This window comes from Pituophis catenifer, unplaced genomic scaffold (genome assembly GCF_029215685.1).
Source record: "Pituophis catenifer annectens isolate HBS135680 unplaced genomic scaffold, rPitCat1.0.hap2 SCAF_16, whole genome shotgun sequence".
NCBI classification, from domain to species: domain Eukaryota; kingdom Metazoa; phylum Chordata; class Lepidosauria; order Squamata; family Colubridae; genus Pituophis; species Pituophis catenifer.
In genome coordinates, this window is record NW_027256896.1 from 18,395,196 (window position 1) to 18,421,231 (window position 26,036).

The 26,036-nt window shown below is 41.2% G+C and overlaps 1 protein-coding gene across 1 annotated transcript in view; it reads left to right on the plus strand.

Annotated features, from left to right (window-relative positions):
* The window catches only part of FBXL18 (F-box and leucine rich repeat protein 18), a 30,362-nt gene extending 9,679 nt beyond the window's left edge, over positions 1–20,683 (plus strand). Inside the window, exon 5 of the mRNA XM_070954924.1 lies at positions 20,293–20,683. Coding sequence (XP_070811025.1) covers positions 20,293–20,449 — 157 coding nt within the window. The 3' untranslated portion in view covers positions 20,450–20,683. The remainder of the gene's footprint in view (positions 1–20,292) is intronic.
* Positions 20,684–26,036: the final 5,353 nt, after the last annotated feature.

Below are 26,036 nucleotides of genomic sequence, written 5' to 3' on the forward strand. Positions count from 1 at the left end.
TAGTGGTGCAGTTGTTACAATGCAATGTTGCAGGCTGTCTCTGCCCACTGCCAGAAGTTCGATCCTGACCAGCTCAAGGTTGACTCAGCCTTCCATCCTTCCGAGGTGGGTAAAATGAGGACCCAGATTGTTGGGGGCAAGAGGCTGACTCTGTAAACCGCTTAGAGAGGGCAGTAAAGCACTGTAAAGCAGTATATAAGTCTAAGTGCTATTGCTAAACATTTCACTTAGCAACATAAATTTTGGGCTCAATTGTGGTCGTAAGCCGAGGACTATATTCATTCCTTCACTTGCCCCCAAATATCTCATAACGGCCCTGGGCTAAACTGGAATCTCCAGTTCTGTTTATGCTCTCTGCAGCTACCAGGTCTTCAGCTGTTCTCTCCCACGTTCCTAATTCTGATCCCTTAAAAAAAAGCGATAACGATCAGAGCAAAGCTGTGAACAATATAACGCATTATTCTTTGCCTTTGATTCTTCGCTGCGGTCCTTTGTTTGTGCTGTTATGGTGAGATGAAAAATTAATAACACCTCGGTTAGCTCAGACTCGTCAATGAATCCGGAATTGCCTTCCCCTAATGGACATCTACTTTCTCGCTCGTAATATCTAAAGGCGTTTGGCTTCCGCAGCTGAGCCAAGACTTTGGGCATTGATAAAGGTTCATCATACTTAGAGGCCAGGGGTCTGCAACCTTAAACACTCAAAGAGCCATTTGGACCCGTTTCCCACAGAAAAGAAAACACCGGGAGCCACAAAAACCCTTCCCCGTGCCTGACTATTTCTTGAGCGGCCACAAAACTAGCCGATGTAGTTGAATTAAACTTTGTTTTCTTCTGAAACTTTTCTTTTCTTGGGTTTATCCATGGTTGGCCTACCAGAGGTTGAAAAGCTCAATAAATCATGTGCCAGCGAGTATTGGCAGTTGTGATGCATATTTTGAGCGACGGGGGGCCACAGCAGAGAGGTGAAAGAGCCACATGCGGCTCCAGAGCCGCAGGTTGCTGACCCCTGTTATAGGTAATCCTCCACTTACAACCATTCGTTCAGTGCCTGTTCGAAGTTACAACGGCCCTGAAAAAAAAAGCAACTTGCGACAACTCCTCGCACTTGCAACTGTCACTGCATCAAATGGCAAAAATGTGTATACTTGCAATCCTCGACTTACAGCATTCGTTCAGTTACAACAGCACTGACGTGACTCAGGACCGTGTTTCAGAGTTACGACCTTTCCAGCATCCCCCACGATCGCGTGATCAGAATTCAGACGCTTGGCAATTGGTTCATACTTACGACCGTTGCTGCTGAACCAGAGTCACACGATCCCCTTTTGCGACCTGACAAGCAAAGTCAAACGGGGAAGCCAGATTCCCTTAACAACCGTGTGACTAGCTGCCAGCCATTCGCTTAACAACAGAGGCAAGAAAGGTCGTAAAACGGGGGCAAAACTCAATTGTGGTCGTAATTCGAGGACTATCTGTATTTACAACAGTTGCAGGTGGTTGCTGGCTTCCAACAAGCAAAGACAGTGGGGAAAGCTGGGTTTATTTATTGTTTATTTATTTATTTATTTATTTATTTATTTATTTATTTATTTATTATTCATTCATTCATTCATTCATTTATTTTTTATTTTTTTATTTATTTATTATATTTATTTTTTTATTTATTTATTTATTTATTTATTTATTTATTTATTTATTTATTTATTTATTTATTTATTTATTTATTTATTTATTTATTTATTTCCTTCCTTCCTTCCTTCCTTCCTTCCTTCCTTCCTTCCTTCCTTCCTTCCTTCCTTCCTTCCTTTCTTTCTTTCTTTCTTTCTTTCTTTCTTTCTTTCTTTCTTGGTTCGATTTATATGCCGCCCTTCTCCGGAGACTCAGGGCGGCTTACAATGCGTTAAGCAATAGCCTTCATACTTTTGTATATACCTGCTTAGTAGGGCTTTTGCCGCCCCCCCCCCCCCCCCAAAAAAAAGCGGTGTTCTTTTTTATACAAAGTCAGCTTATTGCCCCCACAATCCGGCTCCTCATTTTACCTACCTCGAAAGGATGGAAGGCTGAGTCAATCTTGAGCCTGGTGAGATTCGAACTCGCAGTAATTGCAGGCAGCTGGTGCTACTTAACAGCACTTTAGTCTGCTGCGCCACCAAGGCTCATAGTTCACTTAACAACCACGGCAGACAAGTTCCAACAAGTTTATAAAATTGGGCAGGGCCCCCTTAACGTCCGCTTTGCTTAGCAACGAACATCCCGTTGTGGTTGTAAGTCACAGACGACCTTATAGCCCCTCGTCCTTCGGGATGATGTCCGTTTCAGCCTTATCATAACTTTTTGAGGTGGGCTGGCCTGATTGTGACAGCACCAAATCCCTCATCCATCCTCCAAGCATATTTCCAAGCTCATTCTGGTCGTCATCACTACACAGGAGAGTGTAGAATTCAATAGACCAGGCTCGTCTCTAAGCATATATATATATATATATATATATATAATTCCCCCCCCCCCCCCAGTAGCTCTTTGGAGCAGAAAAAAAAAATCGTATGCGGCTAAGTGCTTTAAATGGGGTGGCAGATGACAGCTGGAACAATATGGGAAATATTTCATGCGCCATTCCTGCCAGAAATAACATTCACGGGCGGCTTAATCCTCTTGTTTCTTAAAACAGCCGCCCGAACCATTTTTCTGATGCCTGTTTCAAAAGCACAAAGCCGAAGAGGGCAGAATGCGGTTTTTCCACTTTCTCAGCCAGGAGGAGGGTGGGGGGCTGGAGTTAATGAAAACCTCCACAGGGGGGGTGAGCCTTCCTGTGGGTCTTTTGTGTGGCTGTTAATTTAGGTTGTGTAAAAAAAAAAAAAAAAAGGGAGATTAGGGAAGGGGACTGTCAAGAGACGACTAATCCTCACGACTATGTTCAGCCGGGCCCAAGAGAAATCTGTCTTCCGCTAGCCTCTGGATCGTCTCCAGAGCTGGGTTTGATGCTCCCTGACAGTGGTCTTCAGGGATTCCTGTGAGGGTCTTTCCCAGCCTTACCTATAGGTCATTATAGGAGCCTGGATAGCTCAACAGACAGAGCTCTGTAATTTAACACCAGCTGTCTGCAATTAAAGTAAGTTCGAATCTCCCCAGGCTCAAGGTTGACTCAGCTTTCCATCCTTTCTAAGGTAGGTAAATTGAGGACCCAGTTTGTGGGGGCAATAAGCTGACTTTGTATAAAATATACAAAAGGATGAAGGCTATTGCTTAACGCACTGTAAGCCGCCCTGAGTCTCCGGAGAAGGGCGGCATATAAATCAAATTTAAAAAAAAAAAATTATAGGCTCTTTGATTGATTGTTCGGTTTGATTTCTAGCCGTGTTTCTCAACCTCAGTCCCCTGGGGAATTCTGGGAGTTGAGGTTTTTTTTTTCCACATCTTAAAGTTGTCTGAAGAAACACTGATTTGTATACCAATATGGTGCATAGGATAATGCTATATCAAATTGCTGCTTATTAGCACCAATCATAAGCTCTTCCTTAAGGTTACACAGTCCTCACTGCGGCTGCTTCGCCAAACCATGTTCTAAATAAACCGTCATGTATGTAGCAAGTCAGGGTTTCCAGCACGCCGCTAGATACCAAGAGGGTTTTTTTTTTAATTTACTTCCTTCCCCTTAAATATTCAGCTTTTCTTCTGATTCGAAAAGGTGTTTTTCTTGAACGAAGGAAGGCTTTGCAAATCCCTGCCTGTGGCACCTCCCGGCAGGTGAGGTCCTGTCCCATCTTGTTCCATGCCACACCTGTAGCTTTCATCCCCAAATCTTCTTCCTCTTCATAAGAGTCAGGCTGTCTTGAGTTTCCCCCTAGGTGGAGCTCTGGCTGTTCCTTAAAACATCCCCTCCATCCATCCTTGCCTGTACAAATCCTGCCCCCCCCTTCCTCCATCCCTCCCATTCTGCAGGAAAAGTTGTTATCACCTTGGGTCCTTCCTCCCCCCCCTCCTTCCCTCCCACTCCCACTGCAGAAGCAACACCAAGCAAAGAATTTCAACAATGGAGCTACTACCACTAGGTGCCAACCTGCTTAAGAAAAAAAAAAAGCAGCTTTCTATTCATGACAGAAGGAGCTGGGGGAAAAAACAGGGCACCGTTAAAAAGAAATGTTTACCTCTCTTTGGACTCTCATTTCTCCTCCCTCCCCCCCTCTCTGGTTATTTATTTATTTATTTACAAAAATTTATATTAAGCAGCAGTGTTTGCTTTGCTCCTGAGATGCTGGTCTTTCCAAGGGTGGGCGGATGGGAGAATGAAGAGCGGATTTTGAGGAGCAAATCCTCTCTCTCTCTCTCTCTCTCTCTCTCTCTCTCCCTCCCTCCCTCCCTCCCTCCCTCTCTCTCTCTCTCTCTTTCTCTCTCTCTCAGTCTTTTCTTGAAAGCCTCCAGTGATGACGCAACCACAACTCCTGGAGGCAACTTCTGTTCCACTGGTTTAATTGTCCTCACTGTTAGGTTGTTTCTCCTTAATTCTAGGTTGCTTCTCTCCTTGGTTAATTTCCACCCGTTCCTTCTTGTCCTGCCTTCTGGTGCTTTGGAGAATAGCTTCACCCTTCCTCTTCCTTGTGGCAAGCCCCTCAAATACTGCAATACTGCTCTCATGTCGCCCCTAGTCCTTCTTTTCTCTAAACTAGCCATACCCAAATCCTGCAACCGTTCTTCATATGTTTTAGCCTCCAGGCCTTTGATCATCCTAGTTGCTCTTCTTGCACTTTTATGCATCAGAGGAACTTTTTGTACATAGACACTTTTACGTATCAGAGGGTAAAGGATCCCCTCGCACATCTGTGCTAGTCGTTCCCGACTCTAGGGGGCGGTGCTCATCTCCGTTCCAAAGCCGAAGAGCCAGCGCTGTCCGAAGATGTCTCCGTGGTCATGTGGCCGGCATGAGTCAACTTGCACGGAACGCTGTTCCCTTCCCACCAAAGGTGGTCCCTATTTTCCTACTTGCATTTTTTACCTGCTTTCGAACTGCTAGATTGGCAGAAGCTGGGACAAGTAACGGGAGCTCACCCCGTTATGGGGCATCATGGATTCGAACCGCCGAACTGCCGACCTTTCGATCGACAAGCTCAGCGTCTTAGCCACTGAGCCACCGCATCCCCCCTTTTTGTTCCTTATCCCTTTCCAAAGTTCCTTCGCTCCTCGAGTTGTCGTAAACAGTCTCTCCAGTATTCTCCCTTCCCACACACACATACACATCCATGCTCAGAGCAGCCATCACACCCTTGAAATATTTATCTTCCTTCTTCCCCTACCGCACCCCCATCCACTCCCTTTAATTGTCGTTTAGTCAAGCTTAAATATTTAATTCCGCTCTCTCTCTCCCCCCCCCCTTTTCTACTTAGAGCTGGTCCCCCCAGCTCATTAATCACCATCAATGCCTCTTCTCTGAAATGGGCTCCCTCTGGTTTGACAACCTCTTTCGAGTGTTACTTGAAACACTCAGGGTTTTAATCCTTGTGGGGGGGGGGGGTTCAGCCTCAATTTCTGGATCACAGGTAGGACTCAGCACCTCTGGGGAGAAGCCGCACTAAGGCTGGGCGTCCAGACATTAATGGCCGAGCTTGCTTGCCTGCCTCCAGAACCGAAGGGAGATTGGGAATAGGAGCTGTGTTATTTTTAGGTTTTTATTAATAGGATCGGGTTTTTTTTTTTTTTATTCCTTGCCAGTTTGGTGACAAATCTATGTGAGGCGAGACCTCTTCTTTAGGAATTCTGGTTGCAAAAGGAAGCACGTTGGTCTGTGCTTATTGTCTGGACTGTGTGTCTTTCTTGGAGTAGAAGACCTCCAAGGTCCCTTCCAACTCTGTCCTGTCCTGTCCTGTCCTGTCCTGTCCTGTCCTGTCCTGTCCTGTCCTGTCCTGTCCTGTCCTATCCTATCCTATCCTATCCTATCCTATCCTATCCTATCCTATCCTATCCTATCCTATCCTATCCTATCCTATCCTAAACTCTTATTCTATTCATTCTTTATTCTATTCTAAACTCTTATCCTATTCTATTCATTCCTTATTCTGTTCTGTTCTATTCTATTCATTCTTTATTCTATTCTATTCATTCTTTATTCTATTCTATTCATTTTTTATTCTATTTTATTCTATTCTAACTCTTATTCTATTCTATTGTTTATTCTATTCATTCTCTATTCTATTCTAAACGCCTATTCTATTCTACTCTATCCTATCCCATCCCATCCCATCCTATTATTCTATTCTATTCTATTCTATTCTATTCTATTCTATTCTATTCTATTCTATTCTATTCTATTCTATTCTATTCTATTCTATTCTATTCTATTCTATTCTATTCTAATCTAATCTAATCTAATCTAATCTAATTCTGTTCTATTATTATTCTCTTCTCTTCTTTTCTATCCTATTCTAAACTCTTATTCTATTCATTCTTTATTCTATTCTAAACTCTTATTCTATTCTATTCGTTCTTTATTCTATTTTATTCTATTCTAAACTCTTATTCTATTCTATTGTTTATTCTATTCATTCTCTATCCTATCCTGTCCTGTCCTGTCCTATCCTATCCTATCCTATCCTATCCTATCCTATCCTATCCTATCCTATCCTATCCTATCCTATCCTATCCTATCCTATCCTATCCTATCCAATTCTAATCTCTGTACAGGTAGTCCTTAATTTACAACAGTTTGTTTAGGGACCATTCAAAGTTACGACGGTGCTGAAAAACGTGACTTACGACCGTTTTTCACACTTACGACCGTTGCACCCATCCCCATGGTCACGTGATCAAAATTCAGCCGCTTGGCCACTGACTCGTATATTTAAAAAAATGAATATTAATGGGAGCCAGTGGCCAGGTGTCCAGATTTTTTTACATCGTGGCGACCAAAACTGGATGCAGGATTCCAAGTGTGGCCTCACCAAGGCCTTCTAAAGCGGTCTTAACCCTTCACGTGATCTCGATTCTATCCCTCTGTTGATGCACTTAGAGAGCAATCAGTTTCTAGGATCCTTTTCTTGTGGCATTTGGCGTTTTTCGTGGCGGAGGGGGTGCGGGGTGTGACGCCTGCCTTCCTCTCCCTTTCCTAGCAACTCAAACCAAAAATATTTGACCAGCTGTCGATAAAACAAGAAAATAAAATCACTACCCGTTTAAAAACCGATCAATGGAAAGCAAGTACTAGATGTTTTGCACGCCTTTAAGAAGAGAAGGGTGGGGTGGGGGGGTCTTTAATGGGTCTGGGGGAGGGGGAAAAGACAAGGGCCAATTTCCTTAGCAGCTTTGACCATCAGTTGCTTGGTCCCAAAAGTGCTGTTTTCCAAAAGGCAACTGGATTTTCTTGGGGGGGGGGGGGTTTCCTTTCCCTTCTCATCCAAGAAGCTTCTTCAGTTGAGAAGCTGAGAATCTCCATTGAGATTCAGTTGTTTTGGTTCTTTTTTGTGGAGAGAGTATGTGTGTGTTTTATAACATCCAGAACCCTTAGCATTCTCGAACGAATGCTTTCCCAAGTCCAAAGTATCTTCTGCCAGTGGCCGTAGTTAGCTAGATATTCTTCTAATTAGTTAGTTAGATAGTCTTCTTCTCTTCCTTACTAGTATCTAGTAAGGAAGGAAGATAGATAGATAGATAGATAGATAAATAAATCTATCTCTTCCCACTTACAACTATAACCATGTTGCTTGTATCTTTCAATCTATATTGTTTTTATTTGTTTCCTAGTACGATTTGATCGCTTATTAATAACCTTAACTATTTCTAAGTCTTGTATCTTTTTATTCTTGACGAACGTATTTTATTCTCCTGATGTACACTGAGAGCGTATGCACCAAAGGCAAATTCCTTGCGCGTCCAATCACACTTGGCCAATAAAGAATTCTATAAATAAAATGAATACTAGTTAGAACTGCAGATTCTAAATTTGCAGAAACCTGCAGGTGCTGTCAAAGTGAAGTAAGGAATTCTTACTCGGGACGACAGGTAAAAAGGTTGCTCAGCTCCGGAGAGCAGCTAGTGCATCATGTGAGGAAAAGCGTTGGGTCTCGGGGTGGTGTTTGTCTCAAAAACAGTAAACCTTGTGTCCCCACCCAAAAAAGTGGGTCCCATCTTCCCCTTCTCCAACTCCCACTCCTCCTCCTGTTTCCTATTCCTTCTCTTTCTTCTCTTCTTTCTTGCATTTTTCCTTCTCTTCCGCTTCCTCCTCCCCCTGCCTCCCTGCTCCCTCCTCTCCTTTCCTCCTCTTTCCTATTCCTTCTTTCTCCTCTTCTTTCTTTTATTTTGCCTCTTCCTCCTCCTCCTCCTCCTTTCACATCTCCTTTCCTCCTCTTTCCTACTCCCACTCCTTTTTCTCTTCTTCTATTTTGCCTCCTTCCTCCTCTCCCTCCTCCTCTCCTCCTCCTCTTTCTTTTTCTCTCTCTTCTATTTTGCCTCCTCCTCCTCCTTTCCCCTTCCCTTCCCCTTCCCTTCTTTTCCTTCTTTCTTCTACTTTGCCTCTTCCTCCTCCCTCCTCTCCTTTCCTCCTCTTTCCTATTCCTTTTCTTTCTTGTCTTCTTTCTTCTATTTTGCCTCCTTCTTTCCCCTTCCCTTTTCCTTCTTTTCCTTCTCTTCTTTCTTCTATTGTGCCTCTTCCTCCTCCTTCCTGCTCTTTCTTTTTCTCTCTCTTCTATTTTGCCTCCTCCTCCCTCCTCTCCTTTCCTTTCCTCCTCTTTCCTATTCCTCCTCTTAATTCTCTTCTTTCTTCTATTTAGCCTCCTCCTCTTTCTTTCCCCTTCCCCTTCCCCTTTCCTTCTTTTCCTTCTCTTCTTTCTTCTATTGTGCCTTCTCCTCCTTCTCCTTCCTGCTCTTTCTTTTTCTCTCTCTTCTATTTTGCCTCCTCCTCCCTCCTCTCCTTTCCTTTCCTCCTCTTTCCTATTCCTCCTCTTTCTTCTCTTCTTTCTTCTATTTTGCCGCCTCCTCCTCCTTTCCCCTTTCCCTTTCCTTCTTTTCCTTCTCTTCTTTCTTCTATTGTGCCTTCTCCTCCTCCTCTTTCCTGCTCTTTCTTATTCCTCCCGCTGACCTTGAAAGGGCTCTGCCACTCTCCAGTGATGAGCCGAGAGCCCGTTGTTGGTACATGAGCTGCCAAGCCTTCTTTGCTTGCCTAAGCATGTCTGCTGGCTGGGCTCCCCACCTCCGAGATCCGCGGAGGGCTTAATGCAGTGAATCATTTAAGATCTCGTTCCAGCGTTCATTGTCTGTTTGGCTTCCTGCTCGCTTGGAGCCCTTGAATCGGCCTGTCAGCTTGAATGAATAATAAATGGCCAGGCTGCAGCGTTCCTTGAGGGTGGAGGAAGCACTTGTTGAAATTGGATTCTGCTCTGGGGGGGGGAGAGAGAGAGAGAGAGAGAGAGAGAGAGAGAGAGAGAGAGAGAGAGAGAGGGAGAGAGCAGGTCCTACCTACCCTATTCTCCGACCTCCCCTCCCCTTTGGGAGGAGAGAAGGCCCATGGAGCATTCCTGGCGGAGTTTTGATCGAGAGGCGGGTGCCAAAAACCGCATCTTTCCCTCTGAATGGTTTTGCAAGTGTACGGATCCATTTCCACACACACACACCCCTTCTCGAGAGACCCTCGCTTTGCAATCTGGAAGTCAAAGCTTTGCAGGGTGGATTTAAAAAAAAAAAAAAGCTTCCCTGCGTTTTGCAACTGACACACTCCAAAGACCATGCTCCAGTGCTCAATAGATAGATAGATAGATAGATAGATAGATAGATAGATAGATAAGATAGCCAGAAGAATAAGGACTATGGAAATGAACGTGGGATGCAGTCATGCCAAGGCACAAGCCTGTAGCATCCTCAGGTAAAAAATGCAAGTAGAAAAATAGGGACCACCTTTGGTGGGAAGGGAACAGCGTTCCGGGCGCCTTTGGCGTTGAGTCATGCCGGCCACATGATCACGGAGACGTCTTCGGACAGCGCTGGCTCTTCGGCTTTGAAACGGAGATGAGCACTAGAGTCAGGAACGACTAGCACATATGTGCGAGGGGAACCTTTACCTTTACCTACTATCTATCTATCTCTTTCTTTCTTTCTTTCTTTCTTTCTTTCTTTCTTTCTTTCTTTCTTTCTTTCTTTCTTTCTTTCTTTCTTTCTTCTTCTTCTTCCTTCCTCCTTCCTTTCTTCCTTCCTTCCTTCTTTCCTTCCTTCTTTCCTTCCTTTGCCACCTCCCCCTCCTCCCCCAAATGTTTCCTCCCCATCGAAAGCCTCGTTGACATGGTTTGTTTGTGCCAACATGTACCCACTTGATGCAAGAACGGGTGGCAAGGGGAGGGAGGGGGGGGCAGAACAAGAGGCTTGAACTATTAATGTGTTTCCCCAAGTATAAATTAGTCTTAATTGCCCAATTATTGAAATAACTTCTTAATTTGCGGAGATGTTGGGAAAACAGCTTCCCAGGGTGTGTGTGTTTTTTTCTGCCTGCCGTAGCGATCCCCCAGCCTCCAGGCTCCAAGGGGCTGTTCTGCCTCTTCCCATCCTTGTGCCCTCTTGTGCCAACTGTTCCCCTTCGGGTACGCAGGATGTTTCGCTGGTTGGTGCTTAGCCAGCTGCCATATATTCTTGGGAGTTCAAAGCGCACGGTATGAATTTACTGCAGGGTAACCGAGCCAAAAGGAAGAGACACTGGCCACTCCTGCACCCGCAGAGGGCCTTCTCTTCTTCCAGGTGGCATCTTCCTGGCGTTAGGCCTTGGCAACTCTGTCCCAACTCACATTTCCCTGCCTCTTTTTTTTTCCCCCCTTGGAAACTTCAGCTGCTGAAGCCACAAGCCAGCAACGACCAGAGAGGTCGAATTTGCACGTTTGAGCTATCAGCTCCTGGACGTTTTATCCCTTAAGACTGGCAGGGATTCATATGTATTTATTTTATTTTATTTTAATTTCATTGATTAAGCAGTTGGAAAGAAGGCCTCGTTGGAAGGAGTTTTTTTGCTTTGGCGCCGTTAACCTGATGAAATAAAACCAGCCAATTGGTCCGTGCGCTTTTTGCTGATTTATGGAAATAGATTCCAACAGCTACCTTTAATTTCAATAAATGTGGAGCTGGGATTAAAGCTTGGCCGGTTTTTTGTTTTTTGTTTTCTTTCTAGAAGACAAAACTTATTCTCAAAAGCTGCGGCTAGTTGGTACGAAACAATACAGGACTGCAATTCCCGACACTTTCCAAATGTGTGGACTGCAATTCCCAGAATTCCTCAGGCTGCATGGCCATTGCTGAAAGGATGGGAGTTGGTCCACACAGCTGGAGGTTAACCAGGAGATGGGAGTTCTAGTCCCTCTATAGGCACCAAAGCCGTCTGGGTGATTTTGGCCCAATCACCAAGAGAGAGTGAGTTCTAGTCCCGCCTTAGGCACGAAAGCCAGTTGCGTGACTGGGTGACTTTGGCCCAATCACCAGGAGATGGTGAGTTCTAGTCCCACCTTAGGCCTGAAAGCCAATTGGGTGACTTTGGGCTAATCACCAGGAGACAGTGAGTTCTAGTCCTGCCTTGGGCCTGAAAACCAGCTGGGTGACTTTGGGCCAATCACCAGGAGGCAGTGAGTTCTAGTCCTACTTTAGATATGAAAGCCGGCTGGGTGCGTTTGGGCTAATCACCAGGAAACGGTGAGTTCTAGTCTCACTTTAGGCCTGAAAGCCAATTGGGTGACTTTGGGCTAATCACCAGGAGACAGTGAGTTCTAGTCCTGCCTTGGGCCTGAAAACCAGCTGGGTGACTTTGGGCCAATCACCAGGAGGCAGTGAGTTCTAGTCCTACTTTAGATATGAAAGCCGGCTGGGTGCGTTTGGGCCTATCACCAGGAGACGGTGAGTTCTAGTCCTGCCTTAGGCATGAAAATAGGATCTAAATCGTATTAACCAAATTCTTCCCAGTCGGGTCGTTTTTCCCAATTTCTTCACATCTAGTCCCGACTGTATCATTCAGCCATTGTCGATTGCCCGTTATCTTCCCTGTTTCAGCAGTCAAGAGGGTTAGAAATCCAGAATCGGATTTTAAAGAGCAAGCAGATCTTTCTCTCGCTCCTTGACGCTTTCAGACTCCGGTCCATTTACACTCTGTGTAATTACATGGATTTTAGTGTCCATTTCAATGGGGTGGCGCGGAGGAAGAAGAGAGCGTCCTGCTCTCATCGCCACGCGGATGGCATAATGCTTGAGTAAGAGGCAGACAGAAAGAAAGCAACACCGCAGCCCCAGTGCGTGTGACAAATGGCCTCCCTTCTCCCTCCCTGAAAAAGATATGACCCGCTTTTACTCCGCTGGCATCCAAGACCAAACATTTTGATTTATTCCGCGCGTGCATTTGCAGTGGTTATATCCACGTCCGCTTCCTTCTTGCCACACCTCCCGTTCACCTTTCCTGCCCTATCCTATTTAACCGTCGTTATCCTGAGACAGCTGCCTGCGTGCGCCTGGCTTTTTCAAATATATAAATGTTTCTCCTCTGTCTCCCCCTCCCCGGCACCTTCACGGACATTTTCCCCGAGAAAAAGATTATGGATGGATTTTAAGTGCCGCAGCGCCTCTCTCTCTCCCTCCCCCTCTCTCTTTCTCTCTCTCTCTCTCTCTCTCTCTCTCTCTCTCTCTCTCTCTCTCTCTCTCTCTCTCTCTCTCTCTCTCCCTCCCTCCCTCCCTCCCTCCCTCCCTCCCTCTCTCTCTCTCTCTCTGCTGCGGCGCGCGTACTATCACAGTTTGGTGCAGTGCTTTTTCCCGTTGCATTAATTAACACGCCTGCAGCCCTGGGTGTGCGTGGATGAGAGGGAAATTTACGGCGGTCCCTTTCTTTTTTAATAAGGGGAAATTAACGGCACGGCAGAAAATTTTAAGGCATGGGAGGAAGGCAAGACTTCACAATGCCTAAAAGAGCTAGAAAAGGGACCAAGGGGAAGAAATACAGGCAGTCCTCGGCTTCATGACCACAGTGGAGCCCCAAATTTGCGTCGTTAAGCGAGACGTGGGTCGAGTGAGTTTGGCCCCGTTTTTCGATCTTTCTCACCGCCGTTGTTAAAGGAACGATTGCAGCTGTTGAGTGAGTAACCCGGTTGATAAAATGATTCTGGTTTTTCCCCCCTTGACTTTTGCCTGTCAGAAGGTCGAAAAAGACGGTCACGTGACCTTGGGACATTTGCGACGGTCATAAACGTGAATCAATTTGCAAGCGTTCGTATTTCTGTTTTTGTTTTTTTTTAATAAATTAAAATGACTTTATTGACGGTTAACGAAAGCCACTATACGTTGCCTCCTGTACAGTACCTAATAAATTCTGCACTGTGATGTTTGACCCCTCGTTTCTAACCCTTCGCATGTAATATTCAGATTTTCTTCCTTTTGCAATCCTTCTATTTTCATTCTTTAATATGCACAAGGGCTTAATGAACAGCGAGCGTATTAGTGTTCATTCAAATTTTGATCACATGACGTAAGGATCTTTTTTCCCCACTCTGAACGGTCACTGTTGTAAGTCAAGGACTGCCTTGTATATGGGGATGTGGGTCCAGAAACGGAAGAAACCTAAGCCAGAATGCATGGCAAGAGACCCTACCTGAAGACGTGGCATGTAAGGTAGCCACGATTGCCTGCCTATTGTGAGCAAACTCGTTCTCAGAGGATGGATACAATGCAATACAATACAATACAATACAATACAATACAACAATACAATACAATAATACAATAATACAATACAATACAATCAATACAATACAATACAATACAATACAATACAATACAACAATACAATACAATACAATACAATACAATACAACAATACAATACAATACAATACAATACAATAATACAATACAATACAATAATACAATACAATAATACAATACAATACAATACAATACAACAATACAATACAACACAACAATACAACAATACAATACAATACAATACAACAATACAATACAATACAATACAATACAATACAATACAATAATACAATACAATAATACAATACAATAATACAATACAATACAATACAACAATACAATACAACACAACAATACAACAATACAATACAATACAATACAACAATACAATACAATACAATACAATACAATACAATAATACAATACAACAATACAATACAATAATACAATACAATACAATACAATACAATACAACAATACAATACAATACAATACAATACAATAATACAATACAATAATACAATACAATAATACAATACAATACAATACAACAATACAATACAATACAATACAATACTACAATACAATAATACAATACAATAATACAATACAATAATACAATACAACAATACAATACAATACAACAATACAATACAATACAATACAATACAATAATACAATACAATAATACAATACAATAATACAATACAATACAACAATACAATACAATACAATACTACAATACAATACTACAATACAATAATACAATACAATAATACAATACAATACAATACAATACAATACAACAATACAATACAATACAATACAATACAATAATACAATACAATAATACAATACAATAATACAATACAATACAATACAACAATACAATACAATACAATACTACAATACAATACTACAATACAATAATACAATACAACAATACAATACAATACAATACAATACAATAATACAATACAATAATACAATACAATACAACAATACAATACAATACAATACAATACAATACAATACAATACAATACAATACAATACAATACAATAATACAATACAATACAACAATATACAACAATACAATACAACAATACAATACAACACAACAATACAACAATACAATACAATACAACAATACAATACAATACAATACAATACAATACAATAATACAATACAACAATACAATACAATAATACAATACAATACAACAATACAATACAACAATACAATACAATACAATACAATACAACAATACAATACAATACAATACAATACAATACAATACAATACAATACAACAATACAATACAATACAATACAATACAATAATACAATACAATAATACAATACAATAATACAATACAATACAATACAATACAACAATACAATACAACACAACAATACAACAATACAATACAATACAATACAACAATACAATACAATACAATACAATACAATACAATACAATAATACAATACAATAATACAATACAATACAACAATACAATACAACAATACAATACAATACAATACAACAATACAATACAATACAATACAATACAATACAATACAATACAACAATACAATACAATACAATACAATACAATAATACAATACAATAATACAATACAATAATACAATACAATACAATACAACAATACAATACAATACAACAATACAATACAATACAATACAATACAATAATACAATACAATAATACAATACAATAATACAATACAATACAATACAACAATACAATACAATACAATACAATACTACAATACAATACTACAATACAATACTACAATACAATACTACAATACAATACAATACAACAATACAATACAATAATACAATACAATACAATACAATACAATACAATAATACAATACAATAATACAATACAATAATACAATACAACAATACAATACAATACAATACTACAATACAATACTACAATACAATAATACAATACAATAATACAATACAATAATACAATACAATACAATACAATACAACAATACAATACAATACAACAATACAATACAATACAATACAACAATACAATACAATAATACAATACAATAATACAATACAATACAATACAACAATACAATACAATACAATACAATACAATACAATAATACAATACAACAATACAATACAATAATACAATACAATACAATACAATAATACAATACAATACAATAATACAATACAATACAACAATGCAATACAATACAATACAATAATACAATACAATACAATACAACAATACAATACAATACAATAATACAATACAATAATACAATACAACAATACAATACAATACAACAATACAATACAACAATACAATACAATACAATACAACAATACAATACAACACAACAATACAATACAACAATACAATACAACAATACAATACAATACAATACAACAATACAATACAATACAATACAACAATACAATACAACAATACAATAATACAATACAATACAACAATACAATACAATACAACAATATACAACAATACAATACAACAATACAATACAATACAATAATACAATACAATAATACAATACAATACAATACAATACAATACAATACAATACAATACAATAATACAATACAATACAATACAATACAATACAATAATACAATACAATACAACAATACAATACAATAATACAATACAATACAATACAATAATACAATACAATACAACAATACAATACAATACAACAATGCAATACAATACAATACAATACAATAATACAATACAATACAATACAACAATACAATACAATACAATAATACAATACAATAATACAATACAATACAATACAACAATACAATACAACAATACAATTCAATACAACAATACACAACAATACAATACAATACAATACAATACAATACAACAATACAATACAACAATACAATACAATACAACAATACAATACAACAATACAATACAATACAATACAACAATACAATACAACACAACAATACAATACAACAATACAATACAACAATACAATACAATACAATACAATACAACAATACAATACAACAATACAATAATACAATACAATACAACAATACAATACAATACAACAATATACAACAATACAATACAACAATACAATACAATACAATAATACAATACAATAATACAATACAATACAATACAATACAATACAATACAACAATACAATACAATAATACAATACAATACAACAATACAATACAATACAACAATATACAACAATACAATACAACAATACAATACAATACAATAATACAATACAATACAACAATACAATACAACAATACAATAATACAATACAATACAACAATACAATACAATACAACAATATACAACAATACAATACAACAATACAATACAATACAATAATACAATACAACAATACAACAATACAATACAATAATACAATACAATAATACAATACAATACAATACAACAATACAATACAATACAATACAATACAATACAATACAATACAATAATACAATACAACAATACAATACAATAATACAATACAATACAATACAATAATACAATACAATACAATAATACAATACAATACAATAATACAATACAATAATACAATACAATACAATACAACAATACAATACAATACAATACAATACAATACAATACAATACAACAATACAATACAATACAATACAATACAATACAACAATACAATACAACAATACAATAATACAATACAATACAACAATACAATACAATACAACAATATACAACAATACAATACAACAATGCAATACAATACAATAATACAATACAATAATACAATACAATACAATACAATACAATACAATACAATACAATAATACAATACAATACAATACAATACAATACAATAATACAATACAATACAACAATACAATACAATAATACAATACAATACAATACAATAATACAATACAATACAACAATACAATACAATACAACAATGCAATACAATACAATACAATACAATAATACAATACAATACAATACAACAATACAATACAATACAATAATACAATACAATAATACAATACAATACAATACAACAATACAATACAACAATACAATTCAATACAACAATACACAACAATACAATACAATACAATACAATACAATACAACAATACAATACAACAATACAATACAATACAACAATACAATACAACAATACAATACAATACAATACAACAATACAATACAACACAACAATACAATACAACAATACAATACAACAATACAATACAATACAATACAATACAACAATACAATACAACAATACAATAATACAATACAATACAACAATACAATACAATACAACAATATACAACAATACAATACAACAATACAATACAATAATACAATACAATAATACAATACAATACAATACAATACAATACAACAATACAATACAATAATACAATACAATACAACAATACAATACAATACAACAATATACAACAATACAATACAACAATACAATACAATACAATAATACAATACAATACAACAATACAATACAACAATACAATAATACAATACAATACAACAATACAATACAATACAACAATATACAACAATACAATACAACAATACAATACAATACAATAATACAATACAACAATACAATACAATACAATACAATACAATACAATAATACAATACAATAATACAATACAATACAATACAATAATACAATACAATAATACAATACAATACAATACAATACAACAATACAATACAATACAATACAATACAATAATACAATACAATACAATACAATACAACAATACAATAAAACAATACAATAAAATACAATACAACAATACAATACAATACAATAATACAATACAATACAACAATACAATACAACAATACAATACAATACAATACAACAATACACAACAATACAATACAACATTACAATACAATACAATAATACAATACAACAATACAATACAACAATACAACAATACAATACAATACAATAGAATAGAATACAATAATACAATACAATACAATACAATAAAATACAATACAATACACACAACCCAACCCAATCCAACCCAACCCAACCTTTTTTTATTGGCCAAGTGTGATTGGACACACAAGGAATTTGTCTTCGGTGCATACGCTCTCAGTGTACATAAAAAGACAAGATACATTCGTCAAGAATCATAAGGTACAACACTTAGTGGTAGTCATAGGGTACAAATAAGCAGTCAAATCATATCAGTATATCAATATCAATATAAATCGTAAGGATTCAGCAACAAGTTACAGTCATGCAGTCATAAGTGGGAGGAGATGGGTGATGGGAATGATGAGAAGATTAATAGTAATGCAGACAGTGAATAGTTTGACAGTGTTGAGGGAATTATTTGTTTAGCAGTGTGATGGCATTCAGGGAAAAACTGTCCTTGTGTCTAGTTGTTCTGGTGTGCAGTGCTCTATAGCATCGTTTTGAGGGTAGGAGTTGAAACAGTTTATGTCCAGGATGTGAGGGGTCTGTAGATATTTTCACAGCCCTCTTTTTGTCTCGTGCAGTATGCAAGTCCTCCATGGAAGGCAGGTTGGTAGCCATGGTTTTTTCTGCAGTTCTAATTATCCTCTGAAGTCTCTGTCTGTCTTGTTGGGTTGCAGAACCAACAATCATGTAGTCAGAAAAGCCACCTGTATGTCAAAAAAAGAGAGGAGGATTTTCAGGTTCAGGAACATCTCTCCCTTGCAAACACAGGTAATCCTTGACTTAGGACCACAATACAATTGAGCCTCAAAATTTCTGTTGCTAAGCGAGACAATTTGTTTTTCCCCATTTTATGGCCTTCCTTGCCACCGTTGTTAAGCGAATCATGGCTGTTCAGTGAATCTGGGTTCCCCATTGACTTTGCTCATCAGAAGGTCTCCAAAAGACAGTCACATGACCCCAAGGCATGCAACGGTCTATATTTTATCTATAATAAAATCCAGTCTGTCAATTAAAACATGGTCTGAGGTAAAGGTCCCCCTCGCACATATGTGCTAGTCGTTCCCGACTCTAGGGGGCGGTGCTTATCTCTGTTTCAAAGCCAAAGAGCCAGCGCTGTCCTAAGACGTCTCCATGGTCATGTGGCTGGTATGACTCAACGCCATAGGCGCACAGAATGCTGTTCCCTTCCCACCAAAGGTGGTCCCTATTTTTCTACTTGCATTTTTTACCTGCTTTTGAACTGCTAGGTTGGCAGAAGCTGGGACAAGTCACAGGAGCTCACCCCATTACACGACAGCACTAGGGATTCGAACCGCTGAACTGCCGACCTTTCGATCAACAAGCTCAGCGTCTTAGCCACTGAGCCACCGCATCCCTAGACATGGTCTAACCATAGTAAAATTACAATCCACAAACTGTGGTCTGATATAGGTTCAATGGTGGTCGTAAGTCGAGGATTCCCTGCACTGGGACCGGAGCTATCTGGGTTTGCAACCGTTCCTGCTAACCACAGCCCCCCTTCCCTCTGATCTTAACACCTCTTGTGTTTCTGTCTTAGTTTCCAGGCGGAGCGCCCTGCGCTGAACGTGGTTGTGTTCCCTCTCCTGCACGAAGACCTAACCGAGGTCATCCGGGACGTCCCCATGATGCACCTGGACGAGATCACCTTGTTCAAAAGCCGAGTGGCCGAGGAGCCGCCGAATTTGTGGTGGTAACGGGGGAAGCCCCGCTAGATTAGGTCCCAGAAGCCGGCCACTTTTCTTCTCCTCCTTGGTCGAGAGTTCGCTGCTTTTGGAGTCTCGTGGCCGTTGTTGGAACGCTGTTTCGCTTCTCGATGCCGCTCCGAGGATCCCACTTAGGCAAAATTTGCCCTTGGGGAAAGAAATTGTAACCAGTATCACCTTATTATTATTATTATTATTATTTAAAAAATGCTAACCCTTCCTCGTTCCTGCAAAATGTGGGCGGCGGCTAGAAATGGGACCTTCCCCGTTCAGTGTTCCTTCCTTGCTATTTAATGTCTGAATTCTTGTTTTAACTTGAGGTGGGATTCAAGGTAAGAAGAATGTCAGTTTGAAAGAATGTACTCTTTTCCCCCTCCTCCTCTTCCGAGTCGCATCGTTTGGGGAAGCAACCTGATTTTCCTGTCTTCGTCCCTTGTGTGGGTTTTTCCTCGCAACCTGGGTCCCTTGAAGCTGTTGTGGACTTCAGCTCTCAGAATTCCCCCCACAGCCAGCGTGGAGACGAAGTCCACACATCTCACTCTTGCCCAGAGTTGAGAAATATCGTTCTTCTGCTCCAGGATTATGCTCTCCTTCTCTCTTGAAGGCACTCCAGAAAATGATTGCAAAAGACCAACTGTCTTGAACTCGTGGGAATCCAGATGAATTTGGAATTTTTAGCAATTGCTTTAACTCCGGTTGCACAGCTGCTTTTTTTTTTTTTTTTTTTTGCTAATCTGACAAGTGTGCCCTTCCTTCAGCTTTCTTGGAGCCCCTTCCTCTTCCCTGGAAAACCCCCCCGAAAGTCAGAAAGAGATTTAAAAGCGGTGTTAAATGGCGAGAAGCCAGAAGCCTTCCCATCCGCATTAAATGCACAGAAGGGACGGCTTAGAATTGCTCTTAAATCGCTCCGAATATTCCGCCTGTTTCTTCTCCGCTATTTTTATTTTAGCAGGAGCAACCACACTTCTCTTGACTAAATCCCCATCTGGCAGGGGCAGTTGCGGTTCTAAAAATCGAGAATGTAATCGTGGAGAGCGGACGCCCTCCGTCTCGTGAGGGGTCGGCCTAGAGAGTTAGGTTGCAGGAGAAGATGGTGGAACCTAGCCAGCAGGTCTTCTTCAGGCCTCCTCTAGATGATGGCATTCGGGTGGCTTCGTAGACAAGTAAAAGACACCCTTGTGAAGAGGGAGTCCATCCATCCATCTCTGCTTTTCTCCTGAAATCCGACATCCTTTTGAAGAGAGAAGCAAGCTGTGGCGCTAAAGATACCATCTTGGATCGAGCCTTCCATTTCTAGTCCTTGACAAAACGCCACTGGTAGTCCAGCGTACCTCTGAGGGGCAGGTTAAGGGTCCGTGGAGACCGCAGGGGTACCTTCGAGCCAGCTGCTTCCCTTCAAGGAAACCCTTCTGGTCTTGGTTTTCTAGATTTTAAAGTAAGGGTGTCCAACCTTGTGCCCCTTTAAGACTTCAACTCCCAGAATTCCCCAGCCAGATGGAATTCTGGGAGTTGAAGTCCACAAACCTTAAAGGGGCGTCCCAGTTTTAGAGGATCTTTCCTTAGGGCCGTGATGGCGAACCAATGGCACGCGTGCCACAGGTGGCACACGGAGCCATATCGATAGGCACAGGAACTCCGCTCCAGCTGTTTCCTGCCTCCGGAGGGCCTGGGGGGGGAAGGCCCGTTTTTTCGCTCTCCCCAGGCTCCAGAGCCTTTCTAGGAGCCTGGGGAGGGTGAAAATGGTGGGACCGGAAGTCAGCAAACGGGCCGTTTCCGGCCTCCGGTGGAGCGGGGAAGGCCGTTTTCACCCTCCCCATGCTCCCAGAGTGGCTCTGGAGCCTGGGGAGAGCAAAAAAACAGGCCCACCGGGCCATCACGTGCCAAAATAGGGGGGAGCACAGGGCGGGGGTCATAGAATTATGGGTGCTTTTGGCATGCGATGGCAAAAAGGTTAGCCATCACTACCTTAGGGGGTCTGTGCTCCACCTGTGTTCCACCTGTAGCTGCTTCACCAGTAACTTTCTCCTGGGGGGGAGGGTGTGTCAGGCAGGCTGGAGAAGACATTTTGGGAAGGCGCTTGCTTTTCCAAAGAACGGTATGATGTGGAGGCCGGGAATGTTACGGCACCCTTTTCCCTTTCTAGATTTTTGCTTTTTTTTTCTCTTCTTTTTTCTTTTCTTCCAATCCTTCATGAACTCGCTCGGGCTGCTCCGTGCCCAAAATCACCAGCCAGCTTGAGTATCCGTAATCGTGTGTATGTGTGTGTATATATATATATGCGCGTGCACATTCAGATGTGATGCTCATCTCGGTGTTAAGTGGTTTAACCGTGGATTTACCTATCCAGATGGCATATAAAAATTTCTTTACACATTTTTTGGTGATCCTATTCTTTCTTTAAAAAAGAAAAAGAAAACACCAGAGCCACAAAACCTGGGTGGGCGTGGCCAACTTGATGTCACTCACTTCCACTAGTCACATGACCCCCCCCAGCCATGCCTATCCAGCCGGTCATTAGGGCAAAGAACCAGTTGTTAAAAACACCAGGAACCACAAAATCCTTTTGACATATCTCTCTCTCCCCTCCCTCCCTCCCTATCTCTCTCTTATCTCTCTATATCTCTCTCTCCCCCTCTCTCTGTCTCTCTCTATGTCTCTCTCTCTCCCCCTCTCTCTGCATCTCTCTATGTCTCTCTCTCTTCCCCTCTCTCTGTATCTCTCTGTCTCTCTCTCTCCCCCCCTCTCTGTATCTCTCTCTATATCTCTCTCTCCCCCTCTCTCTGTCTCTCTCTCTTCCCCTCTCTCTGTCTCTCTCTATGTCTCTCTCTCTTCCCCTCTCTCTGCATCTCTCTGTCTCTCTTCCCCTCTCTCTGTCTCTCTCTGTCTCTCTCTCCCCCTCTCTCTGCATCTCTCTATGTCTCTCTCTGTATCTCTCTATGTCTCTCTCTCCCCCTCTCTCTGTCTCTCTCTGTCTCTCTCTCTCCCCCTCTCTCTGTATCTCTCTATGTCTCTCTTCCCCTCTCTCTGCATCTCTCTATGTCTCTCTCTCTTCCCCTCTCTCTTTGTATCTCTCTGTCTCTGCCCTGGCCACTTCTCCATCCCCCGCCATTGCCCTTACCTTCTCAGGCTTCTCAGGCCAGGTGAGGAGTGACTGAGAGGGGAGGGCGCGGGGCGGGGCCAGCCAGTGGTGGGATCACCTGACGGAGCCACAGCAGTGGGCCAAAGAGCTGCATGCGGCTCTGGAGCCGCAGGTTGCCGACCCCTGTCCTAGGGGACGTAAGTTGTGAAAAACGCCCATCAGTCGCTTTCTTTCAACGCCGTTGTGACGCCGAACGGTCACTAAATGAACCGTCGTAAGTCGAGGACTATACCTGTGTATATACAATGCCAGTGGGGCAGGCACAATCTTAACAAAGGGGCAAAGAGACATCCTTCCCCCTGCTCTACCCCACCCCACCGCCGCCCCAGCCTTTTGCTACCTTCAAGCCCCTTCTCCGTCACAAGCCATCGTCATGCAAGAGAGCGTTTGGGAGATGGCGGGCGGGCGGGTGGGGGGGCTCTCCAAGGCAAGCTTCAGCAGATGTTAATAACCCGCTTATTTTCTCTAAGTGCCGTTTTGGCATCGGTGTTAATTACAATTTATATTCGGCAACATTGGCTCTGGGAAAAGGAAACACACACACACAGCCCTGCCCCAAATGGTCTCCGATCGATGGGGTGAGAATTGTAAAGCACGGTGCCATATGCTCCGTGTGCTGAGAAGGGAGCAGGATGCCAGGCAGAGCCAGAGACAAGATGCCAGCCTTTCCTTGCTCTTTTTTGGGGGGATGAGGGGGGGGGCGAGAGGCATTCGAAAGAGGCGAGCCTTCCTTCCTTTGCTCGCTCTTCCTGGCTTAATTTGGCTCTGAAGCTACCGGGACCTCATTATCTTCATGGCCCTGGGTCGCTAACTGGGGTCACTTTTGGGGGTGGGTGAGAGGTGGAATGGCTTTCTTTTTGCCCCCTCCCCTATACCTGCCCCCCAAAGATTGGAAGACCCTCAAATCTTGCTCTTCGGTCTTGTCTGAGCCTGTAGACTTCCCCCCCCCACCCCACCCCCAGAACACTGAGAGAAATGGTGGAATTTGCAACCAGGAGTTGTCAGCAAGTTGGATGGCTGCAAAAAGTTGAGTTCTCTTGTTCACAGAGGAAGAAATCACTAATAGGGATGGCTGTTTACGACCCCCCCCCCCCCGGAACGATGGTGGGCTTTCCACGGTGGAGGATGGGAGGAGATCGATAAGAACAGTTGCTGGACCTGGCTATGATTAGTTTTTGTTTTTTTTTAAATTTGATTTATATGCCGCTCTTCTCCGGAGACTCAGGGCGGCTTACAATGTGCTCAGCAATAGCCTTCATCCTTTTGTATATTTATACAAAGTCAGCTTATTGCCCCCACAAACTGGGTCCTCATTTCACCTACCTTAGAAAGGATGGAAGGCTGAGTCAACCTTGAGCCTTGGCGAGATTCGAACCTGCAGTAATTGCAGGCAGCTGGTCTTAATAACCAGCTTAATAACAGGGTGCCTTAGACCACTGTACTACCAAGGCTCTTGGTAGTACAGTGGTACAGTTTAATGAAAAGAAGTGCTAGGGGTGACATGATAGCAGTGTTTCGATATCTCAGGGGCTGCCCCAAAGAAGAGGGAGTCAAGCTATTCTCCAAAGCACCTGAGGGCAGGACAAGAAGCAATGGATGGAAACCGTCAAGGAGAGAAGCAACCTGGAACTAAGGAGAAATTTCCTGACAGTGAGAAGAATTAATCAGTGGAACGACTTGCCTCCAGAAGTTGTGAATGCTCCAACACTGGAGGCTTTTAAGAAGATGTTGGATAACCATTGGTCTGGAATGATATATAGGGCCGTGATGGTGAACCTATGGCACATAGCGCCCTCTCTGATGGCACACAAGCCGTTGTCCCAGTTCAGCTTGTGCACATGTGCCTCCCACCAACAATCTTTTTATCTTTGAAAGATTCAAGCGTGGCTTTTCTGTGTTAATATGGAGGCAAGAAAGACGCTCAGGCTCCCCCTTTTAAGTTATTTATTTGAAGCTTGGTCTCCTTTGCCTTAAAATAGTTCCCTTCCATAAGGATAGTTTCTTCCCGAACATACAGAGAATGTTAAATTAAGCCTTGCTAATTAGCTGTTTGATAATTAAATAATACGGCACAGAAGCGACTGGAGCCTTGGATTTCAGCTTTATGTATGTATTTGTGAATTCTCCTCCCTCCCCGAAATGCTTTGAAGTCAACTCTTCCCTCCGAAGATGCAAGATAAAGATTTTTCTTCTCTCTTGCGAAAACTTTGAAAAAACGGCTGTCTGAAAACATTAAAGGAAACACACACACACACACACAAAAAGAGGAACGCTTCTCTATTCGGAGCGCCGAGCGTTCAAAAAAATGTGATATTTGATGGAGGGAGAATTCTTATTAAAAAAAAAGCATAAAAGAGCCAGACTGGGTGTGCTTTATCTCCCTCTGTTTTTACTTCTTCTAAGGCTGAAAGGAGAGCATGGGGTCTGTTTGTAAAATAA